Source organism: Nematolebias whitei, chromosome 14 (assembly GCF_014905685.2).
Source record: "Nematolebias whitei isolate Nwh7 chromosome 14, NemWhi1, whole genome shotgun sequence".
Taxonomy (NCBI): domain Eukaryota; kingdom Metazoa; phylum Chordata; class Actinopteri; order Cyprinodontiformes; family Rivulidae; genus Nematolebias; species Nematolebias whitei.
This window is the reverse complement of record NC_056511.1, coordinates 9,045,057-9,056,113: the sequence shown is the minus strand read 5'-3', so window position 1 is coordinate 9,056,113 and position 11,057 is coordinate 9,045,057. Positions and strand designations below refer to the sequence as shown.

Genomic DNA, 11,057 nt, shown 5'->3' with positions numbered 1-11,057 from the left:
TCCTCAAGGACGGTTGGGAACCACTGATCTATTGAGATGAAATTACACCAAATTAATATATATGTAAAATTTAAAGAAGACAAAACTTGAAGAAAGGATTCGATGCAGGTCAGATAGCCCTTGAGAATCTGCTCTTTCACCAACGTGGCAGCATCATCCAAAGAGTCACTTCCTCGCAGTCTACTTGCTTTATGGCGCCACATGAAATGACCCGAAACGTTAACACAATTGCAGGTGTAGTGAATGACCCGGTGAATCCGAACAATGGTGGAGAAATCCTCTCCGTGTCCAAGTCTTCCTCTTTTTACTTCTGCCCCGACATTCCTGCCCTTTCCCCCCCCAGCCGCTCATTGCAAGTAAAGGAAAAGAAGAGAAAACAAACCCCTGCTTGGCTAGCATCTTCTCGTGGACATTCCACAATCTTCAAGACCTCCTATCCACTCCATTACATTCCTCCTACCTCTCAACCCCATCCCCTCCCTCTTCATTCACTTTTCTCCATCTCAGACGTAGCAGAGGTACAGGTAGGTCTTCTCTATGCGCCAGTCTGGGGGGACGTCTTCTGGCTTGTGACCCTTCATGTGCTTCTGCATGGCTGACAGGCTGGGGCAGTACTCCAGGCAGATGGTGCATTGGTAGGGCGAGGCGCCGTTGTGGGTACGCAGGTGCTTGATCATGGCCGAGTAGTCCCTGGATCGCTGGTGGCACAGCTTGCACTCAAATGGCTTCTCACCTACAGACGATGAGAAGGTGGTTGAGGACAACAGTTACGTTAGTCTTGCTGTCATTTACTAATGTCGTAAACACCACTGCCGAGAAGTGATATGTCCATTAGGAGCAAAAATGTGATTGTGAAATGTCTTTATGGCTCCATAAACACTACTAATTACTCTTAGTTGCATCTACATGAAAGCCCTTAGAAATAATACATTTGTTTTGTTAGCCCACACAAAAACTATTATTGTTAAGCACCTAAAATACAAATTTATAGCCTGCAAGATGTTTTGACTACATCTTTCTGCAGCTAAGTCGAAAGTAAAACTAATAATTCAAGTCCAACTGATATTTTTTTTATATCTAAAATGAAATTACTTGTTTCGTTTCTTTTGTTTTTTGTTTGTGGCATTGCCCCGTTATTATCTATATCGATGGATTTAAAGCCTAAGCTTCCAAAACAATGACAGCGGCTGCAATTTCTCATTAATGTGACTGAATACAAGTCCAATAGGTTTTACCTTTGAACAACATAAAACATTAACTAATCTAAGGTGCATTACAGAATATACACAACCTGCCACTTCAAACTCCTGGAGGTGTTATAAATCAAAGTCCGACACTGCTTTCTTGCTGTGGGGCTGTTATATTCAACAGCCACATTTCAATTTGGCAACAGCAGTCATCCTAAACGTGCTAATGATTTGAGTGATGGCAGGGAATAATCCACCGGCGCTCAAGCCGGCAGACTCAAATTAGACATGTAAATGCTGACCTTTACCAATGGCATTTGAAATGAGCTGTCGGAAGCGATCTGGCCCGGTGCTGCCCGTCACCTTTCAGCTGAAGCCTCACACGTTCGCATCGGCAAAACAGCCATGTTTGTGCCTTTGTTGCTCCGTCTGTTTTTGAGGAGCTCCGGGTAACCCTGACCTCTGCTGTGGACCGTGCTATGGTGCCAATAAGAACAAATACAGTGTTGCAAACCTAATTTGCTTCACTGTGGACACATGCACTATGTGGATATTGATAACCAGACTGTAAACAAAGTCCCCTCAAATAACCAGCTAATAATGAATTGCAAATGGAGCCTTGCTATTGATCAGCCATTGGCATTTAGAATGTGTGGAGAGACGTGGGATGGGTGGGGGTCAGGGTGCCAATGTCGATGATTCATCAAGCAGCTCCTTTTGTGCGAGGTGGCCTTTGACTGTGAGCTTGTCACTTGCTCTTGTTATCTGCTGTTGCTCCCCGGCTTAACGCAGAGCCCCCCCTCCTTCATACAAAAGGGGAAAGGGTGGACGGAGGGGAGCCAATTATTGGACAGGCAGCCTTGATAGTGTGGCTTAACAGCTGGTTTATTGAATGGGAGATGGGAGGGTTGCTGCTGTGTGTGTTAGAGGAAAAAAAAGATGGCGAGAGAGCATAAACCCTTGGCCGTGTGCCACCCTGGTGAGCGCTCGTGGTAGACTATACTCACTCAATCGAGTTTGCAGCATGCACTCATTCTCCAAGGCACCTAGCCTATCACTGTGTCAACATCTTTATGGGGCTCTAAATATACTCGGATCAATACAAAGTCGTCTGAGACTTTCATCTACTGTATCACAGGAATACTTGTTTTCATCTGCTCTGGCCTGTGGTTCGCAACTTAGATATCCTGGAGTTCTTTAAAAGCTTCAGAATTATATATCATTCAAAGAGTTCAAAAGGGTTAGACCGAAACATTGAGGTTTTCAGTGAAATCAGTAATTGGACATTTTTTAAATGTCTTTCTAATAGTGCCTTAATTGAATGCTGAAAAGATAATATGCTAACTCAGTTTAGCAAAAAAACAAAATTAAGCTAAAAACCTTGCATTGCTATTTTGAAGGTAGTATTATAATATGTAAAGTCTATTAATTATTACACACCTGTTTTATTTAACGTGCAAATAAAAAATCTTTAACCCTGGGTGTTATTAGAGGAAAATCTATTTATTAGTGAGCAGCCTTTAGGTTCCTTAATTGTTTGTTTTGTCACGTGTGTTTGGGACTTTTGGTCAGGAAAATCTGCTAAACCTCTTACTGGCAGTGCTAGTCTAAAATTTGGATGCACCTATCAACAGAAAATGAATAGGTGATAAGTGTTGTGCAAGTTTTCACTTCAAAGGGACTTGGTGAAAATTCAATTCTCACAAGTTAAAACTGAATTTGACCATGCTCATAGTTTACCGCCTAAAACTTGTGACCTACATTTACAACATTAAGATAACCTTATTCATTGCCGTTTTAATGAAAAACATCTAAATCCTCCAAAAAGCTAAATATACGTAAAAAACAAAGTTAGCATATTGTGTTAACACACAATCATTGTAATCTGATCTTTGCCATTTTTTGGCACATTTTTTCTTCTCTGTGCTCAATATGTCCAAATTCCTAAGAAATCTCCTCATTCGCATTTTTTTTTTTTTAAACCTTTATAATTTTACATGTTAATACTGTGTACCAGTCTGGCTGCATTGCACATATACACAGCAGAGTACTAGATCCTGCCCTCAAGGGGAGAATATTGCAAATCTTTTCTGCGTAAAATAAAGGTTTGTCTTAAAAGTCATTCAAACTACAGGAGTCGTTCGCCCTCAGAGGAGCAGCTCAGCTGAAGTTCAACAGTTAAATAACAGCCTGATTGTGTTCCCATTTCACAGGTACAAATACAGGCACTCATAAGAACGATCATTTAAACACGTTTGTGTACAACACAGCGAGTGGGCGTGGCCAAAGTCTTAACTGCCACTGTATTTAGGAAACGGGTATGATGTTTCTTTGCAACTTTTATCATTTTAAAATATTTAACTCTATAGTTTCACAACTGAAACACATTCAGATTGATTCAGTTATTGTTTTGTGATATTAACTTGAGTATATACTTGCTCTATTTTTGTCTACTTGCGCTTATTTTACCAAACGTCTTGCTAACAGAGTTAGCCATTGTTTAACTACGGTATCTTTGAGCTACTGTTTTGCTAAATTTAGCTTTTAGCTACCAGTTTGCTGAGTTTAGCTTATGCTTTAACTTTAACATTTCAGGTAACAATTCCTTCTTCTTTCAGCACAATTCTTCAGCTCTCAGCATTAGCACTGTATTTGTGTAGAAAATGCATTTTCTCTAGTTTTATTTGTATTTTTCCTACGCAATAGGGAGCAGCAGTGTTTAGATGCTAAACTCATATTGTGGTTGCAGCACCTGTGTGCACACGGTAGTGGGTTTCCAGCTGGTGCTTGAGGCTGAACTTCTTCCCGCAGCCATTACATTCATAGGGCTTCTCCCCGGTGTGGATGCGCTTGTGGCCCTTCAACGTGCTTTCGTCTCGGAAACAGCTCCCGCAGAATTCACACTCGAATGGGTGGTCCCCTGCTGGAATGTGGAAACAAAAAAAAAAAAAAAGGGGGAAATTTACTCAAAACTTTGCAAAAGCAGAATATGACTCTTCTTTTCAGGTCCTATGGACAGTTTTGGTAGCCAGAGTAAGACAAAAACAGAAAGCTATGAATTAATTAGCATGCTAAATAAAACAAAGGTTGCGTTAAGTAGAGTTGCCTCTGCTGGGATTCTAAAAAGAAGCTTCACAACTGAGCTTTACCTGATTATTTTGACTGGGTTACACACAATGCACGAACATCAGGCATTATGTCCTAATGAATACCTGTTTTAATACCAGCAGATAAATACAACCCATCTTTTCTCTTTTTCTACACGCATTGTGCTTTGCAAAATAATTGTAGCCTGTCACAGCTATTCAACAGCTGTGAGATGTATTATTGACCACGCGGTTGCAGTAGTCACTAAACACAGAACCCTGACTAATGTTTTAAACCAAGAATGACTGCCTAAGTTTGACGACGCAGAATCAACCAGCTTTGAATGTTTATTCTTTAAACAACAAATCCAAAAAATAGCAGTTTTGTTACTTTTGACAAAATAATTGAAGCAGCTTGTTCTCATTCTATTCCAGGTGTTTTGATTTGCAGGCCTGTCGCAATAAACAATAAATCACTTAATCGCATGATAAATTAAAATTATCGACATCATTTTCATTTATTGGCTTTATTGTTTTTTCGTGTCTCTTTCTACTGAAGACACTGGATGACGAAAGGTCCGGTGCTCTTCACTGAACCTTCCCTTTCTCTTTTCTCTTTAAAATCCATTTTAACCATCCAAAATTGTGGTTTTGGATCGATAAAAGAAGCTAAGTTGAGAAGCTAAGCTATAAGCTAAGCTAACAGGTCGACCTCAGGAAAAAAACCTCCATCTTGTCAAAGCTCCAAAATTCAGTTGAAACCTGTGCCGTCGTGTAAAAAGTTGTTTTTCTCTGCAAAAAGAAGCTGAGAAGTTGTTTACCGATTTTTTTTTTAAATCAAAAGCTTTGTGTGAAAAATATGCTAAAGAGCTCAAACCACACCGAGCGGCCGCCAGTTTGAGAACCCAAGAGAGACAGCCCATGTCATGTCAAGAGGCCTCCCTCCCATTTTTCTTAAAGAGACACGCTGCTCGCTCCCTCACTATCCATCCTTCGGTTCAAACAGTCTTGCACTGCATCCGGTGGTTGAAAAAAGGTACTTCACGCAAAACAAATTAACATTTCTTCTTACATTTGACAATAATTACTAATTATTGTCAAATTTCAAACAATATCGTTAGTCGCAATAATTTTTTGAAAAAACAAAAAACAAAACGCATATCCTCTCCACAAGACAATATTTATGCTTACAGCTTTGGCATTAACTACTGGTGTCAGCTCTGTCTACAAAAGTAATCAATGGATATAGATCCAAAACTTAACATGTGGACTTATTATGGACTTATGGTTGCCCCAACTACTCAGCCATAACAACACAAAAACAGCTATAACACAGTCAATTATAAAAATATTGAGCAGATTTCGTTGTGGTAGTAGCTGAGAGGCATCCTAAGCATCTTCACTGAGTGCTAAAGAGCCCACAAGATTGCATGAAATCGGGCATAACGTTTATAATTTTTGATCAAAATAGCAAGAATGTGTTTCCGACACCTGGTGCGTTGTGGATGTATAGTATGTGTGACGTCTGAGATAATAATCATAAAGGGCACAGAGTTCGGCTCCTCAGACTGCCACAGCACAGGTCCCTACTGGGTAGCTGTAATGGATATTCAGAGATGTCAATGATCAGGGATATTATGATTTGCGGGGAGCCTCTCACCAGCAGTCCAAAGACTAATTGTATTCTCGTGTCTGACGAGGAGCTGCTTCTTGCGTCATTTGCTCCCCTACGTGTTATGCTCTCCATCCAAGTAATGTTGCGGATATTTATTAATGTATTTCACCGCACTGCTGCAGGTTTAAGTCACCATCAATGACCTATGCCTTTCATTATCTGCCTGTCCAAGCAGCAACGTGCCAGGGAATAAATTGCATTTCTCATTATGTGCCTCTACCACTGCCCCACTGTTAAGAGACAATTTAATTTCCATCCGCATGTTTTATTTACAATTTCACTCAAGTGCATACAGTATCCATGTATAGTTAGTTTTGGCGGACAGGAAAAAAGGAGGAATGAAAAGTGGAATTTAAAATGTTTGAGTCTGGTCACATTATGTCTTTGTTATACTTTTATGGAGGAAAACGTTTTCAGATGCCTTGGGGATGATGTAGGACGCGTTCCCATTAAAAGGGAAGCGATGGGGATGAAGGGACGGGGAATAAAAACCAAGAAAGGGATGGAGCGGGAGATGTGGATGTATATGGTGGTGGCGGTGGGGGCTGGGTAAAAATCAATAAAAGTGACAGTCTTTATTTGTCTGCATGAAGTTATCAGTGGCTCCCGCTGTAAGACATTGTGCTCTTTCTGGCGTCTCAACCACAGCAGAGATCACAATCCATCACAGAGCGTGGTGGGCTTGCACGATGCTGCAAGAATAATAATTGAGTTCAGATTCACCTGCCTTTAATTAGGGCCTCCTATCAGACCAGTGAATGGGATACTAATGCACAGAGGAGGCCTATGGAGGGTTATTTATGCCTAATGTCCTGTTGCTGTGCAAACGTCTAGTGCTGGTGTAAAATAAATCAGATAAGAAAAGCGTTTTCTGTATTTCTTAATTCAACACAAAATGAATGGTACGTACAACTTCAGACTTTAGATTAAGGTTAGAATGAGGTTAAGCCTTATTCAGGCAAGGAGTGGGCAATTGAACATTTTGCAATAGATTAAAATGTGTGGATGATGTGCCAAAGCACAGAGAACATACGATCTCCTATGGGGAACATTTCATCTATTATTCTATGATTTGTGGGGATGCAGTTTTTTTTCAGCCAAATCACACTATTGATTATTCCTCTTAACGCCCGCCCTACAGAAACAATGAGCAACCAATCATAAAAAACTGCAGTCAGTGCTGAGGATTTCTCATCTAATCTGGAGCAGGAAATTGAAAGTATTTGAAAATATTTTATTTCTAATGGAAGTGTTTGTTCCTAAAACAACCTCCACTGCTGCTATAAAGAACTTGTTTGGCTTTCCTCCAGATGTGAAGCAACAGTTTTTGCTTCCTCGCTTGTTGCTCAGAACAGCTACGGTGTTGTGTAGCTGAATGGAGACTTCACTTTATGTTTTTATTTTTAAGACAAACTTAGTTGGTTTTACCTTTTATCTGGCAGTTAAAGTCAAACATGGCTTCTCTACAGCCTACTGCAGACTAAAAACCCTGCTAATTATTACGAACATGAGCTCGTCCGGCTCCTAACATTACTTTACTAAGAGCAGAACAGCAAAGAAAAAGTAATATAGGATCAATTACTTTAGAATTATAAATGAAAAAGAAATAAAAATAAAACGGCCTGTTGACTCTGTTGTTATAGCTGACATTTTTTTTTTTCTACGGCATCCCTGAGGTGTAAATTAACAACATTTGAAAAAACGGAATTACATTAAGCCAAACCAGAAGTGTTTTTTTTGTTTGTTACTTTATTAACAACATAAAACAGAACAATATTCCTATTATACGGTGCCTTTTGAGTCCTCATGCCATATTTTGTTGTATATTTTGTTTAAAGGTGGGCTAATATTTATTTTATTAATCTCATCTTATACGTTTGACTCCCCTCTACTATAAAACACAACCATATATATACAAGATGAATTTATTTAAAATAATTATATCTAATTTTTTAATACAACTTGGGTTTACTGCCATGTCCCCCTTTCATGCTTCCAGAAATTAAGTTACAATTCTAAGTAATAAATATAAAGCAAAAGTCATTAAAAAATAACTTTAATAGTACTATTTATAATAGTTCTCATCCAATGACTTTTCATGATGTCAAAATATTTGTATGCTTTAATTATTAAAAAAATAAATTGAGTCCCTGAGTCAACCGTCCACCCTGTTACTGTAAAATACCTGTCACTCCCGGTTTGGCTTAATGTAATTCCATTTTTTCAAATGTTCATTTACGCCTCAGGGCCACCGTATTTTCACTATAAAACACGTATAGTGCTTAGAGTACATGTTGGTAGATGACTTTTAGAAAGCACCAAACTCATTTTTAGCTGAACATCACTCAAACTGGCTTAATTCCAGATGTTTTTGTGTGTTTAGGTGGAAGTTGTAACTCTTGAAGCTAGATAAAGCGAGCCTGCGATCCGGAGGTTGCGGCTTCGAATCCCCGGATCATTACAACAAAAATTTGAATGGGAAAGGTGAAGCATCTTCCTCCTCTCTCATTCGCCTCACTCTGAGCTGTTGAGCAAGGCTCCACGTCTGCTCCCCGAGCGCCTGAGATGGCAGCCCTCTGCTCTTCACAAGTGCATCAGGAAGGGCATCCAGCAAAATCAAAAATAAAAATCTTATGTTCAGTTGGTTACGGCAGCGTCTTGCATTGAAGTGACAAAAAGCATTGATGTCTCACAGCTTTGGCAGTGATCTCACTGCAAACCTTTAAACTCGCAAGACTTCATTCGGTCAGAACATTTCCATGGGTGTTCTAAGGTAATGCAACTTTGATTTTATTTAGTTAAAAATCTGTACTTCCTATCTCCCCCGTTTTGTCTCTCCTCCGTTTTTCCTATCCCCCCTTCCCATTTCTCTTTCTCTCTGGTGTGAGCACATGGCAGGGCCGCTGCAGATGAGGACCTAGCACAGTGAGGTGGAACTGCAGCCTGCTGAGTGAACCCAAGGGTGCCCCCGAGCATCACCACCTGCGTCTCCTGACCCCCCTCCCCCCTTTCTCCAATCACCTCTTTTGACACCCCAAAGGGCCGTCGAAGGGTGCCCATGGGCACACGGGGTGTGTTCATTATATACGATAAGAGGCTGTAAATTACCGGGCTACATCACTGCCAAGACCAGAACTGGCTTCGGTCCGCTCTCTTTCTTTTTCCCCTCTGTCTGGCTGTAGCGCTATCAAATACAGCTGCGAACACAAAACAACCCTGCCACAGCAGACAGCAAATTGGCTCAGAGTTAAAAACACACACACACACACTCAGACACTTACACACAGACAGTGCACAACAACAGAATATTAATGAAGGCCTGATCTGTAAAGAGAGTGCATGTCTTCTGTGTGTGTGCGCCGCTTAGGAAGAGAAATAGCACAGCTGCTCTGACTGCCACTTCCACGAGCCAGCATTGTGAATTTGTGCACACTTTAAACCTATACTGCAAATGTAAATATGCTATATCTCTACATAACCTGGAACAACAACATGCCTCTAATGAAATATGAAGAGGAGATGATGAAACTGTGGCTGGATTGAAAGAAATAGAGTGAGGGAGAGGAGGAGAGATGGCAAGATTAGGATGCTGAAATAAACACCATTAAATCAGGTTTTTTTCCTCTTCCCATCCTAAATGGTGATCCAGTGTCAGAGTCAGTAGCAGCAAGACTGCTTTCAAAAGATAAGGCGGCAGACAGGTAAAATGAAGCGGTCGCAATCAGCATCCAGAAAAGCGCTTTTTGCTGCTTTCTGTTGTCAGTTGATACAACCAAAAACTGATCCAACTAATAACCAAGACGGATCTAAAAGGCTCTCTCTAGAAGATGAGCTGCCACAGCCTGTCCGTTAAAATTAGGGTTGAAAACCTCGGAATTGAGATCTTTAAGGGGAGCTCTTGTCAAAACTGACTTTTGTTTCTCAGGAACAACACCTGTGGGAGTTGTGATGCCTTGTCCCAACATCATCAGTTATGCAAGCCTCGCTTTAATAACAAAAAAAAAAAAAAAAAAAAAAAAAAGACTGATCCAGTATCTTAAAATTTTAATTATTTCTTTACTTTCAGCGCTTCAAGATCTGATTCAATTCCAAACGAGAGTAAAGTCTATCCACAAAACCCAAACGTATAACCAGAATTTGGCGCTACCGGAGCACAGAGCCAGTCTTTCTCTGAAGTAACGCAAATCACTCACTTCCTTTCATCTCAAGGTTTGAACTTATTTTCAGCTTGTATTTTGGAAGTTGTATCAGTTTTGCTCAAACCTTAAAATAACAATAGATGATTGATCTAATCAATGCAATATTCCAAGTTTTCACACAAGAGTATGTGTTTGGGTTGGCGCTCAGCTACCACTATGCTGCATTTTAGCCATGTGTAAAACGGAGCGAATTACAGTTACATTTGTGTTTTCTATGTCATTTTGGTGTGGTGGCCATCTTGAAGTGGTTAATTTTAAAGAATATGAAGTAGTCGTAGTGCAATATACGATGATTATTTCAGTGGTTTATGAGATATTTTACCAAGACAGACAAAGTCGATTAGATTAGCTACTGCCAATGTTTTAAACACAAACCTAGCACAATCACTTAGCACTCAGATCCAGTTAGGGATCAGTTTCAGCTACTACCACACCAAATTTTAACTTAGTATCTGTAAAATTGGCTGAGTTATAGCCTTTTTATGTTTCCTATAGTTGTGTGGCAGCCATCTTGAATAAAGTTCACTTCCCCTAACTTTCTGAAAGTTTAATTAAAATCTGTTCAGTGATTAATGAGTTTTTTTTTTTAACTATACAAATGAACACACTCACAGCCATGGACAAAAATATTATTTCTTCGCCTTAGCATTTGGTGGCAGGCGATAATTACCAAAACAACATGCCAAACAATAGCCAAGTTAAGACTTGATTTTTATTTTTAATTATTCCTTAAAAGGAACACCTCAAGTCACCTTGCTAAGATGTCAATACAATTGCTTTGTCACAGTGATATTTTGTATTTTCTGGGAAATAAGATGCATTTGTAGCAAATGCTTTTTAAAATATGAGTTTTTAACTAAAACCTGTACTTGACTCTAATCTTGTGTCACCATTTTTAAAAGTTGTCACG

The 11,057-nt window shown here is 39.8% G+C and overlaps 1 protein-coding gene across 1 annotated transcript in view; it reads right to left on the bottom strand.

Moving 5' to 3' along the window:
- Window positions 1-484: 484 nt before the first annotated feature.
- The window catches only part of zbtb16a (zinc finger and BTB domain containing 16a), a 197,372-nt gene continuing 186,799 nt past the window's right edge, over window positions 485-11,057 (bottom strand). The window contains exons 5-6 of the mRNA XM_037687812.1: window positions 3,940-4,110; window positions 485-733 (exon numbers count right to left, since the gene is read on the bottom strand). Of these exons, the coding sequence (XP_037543740.1) occupies window positions 504-733; window positions 3,940-4,110 (401 nt within the window). The 3' untranslated portion in view covers window positions 485-503. The remainder of the gene's footprint in view (window positions 734-3,939; window positions 4,111-11,057) is intronic.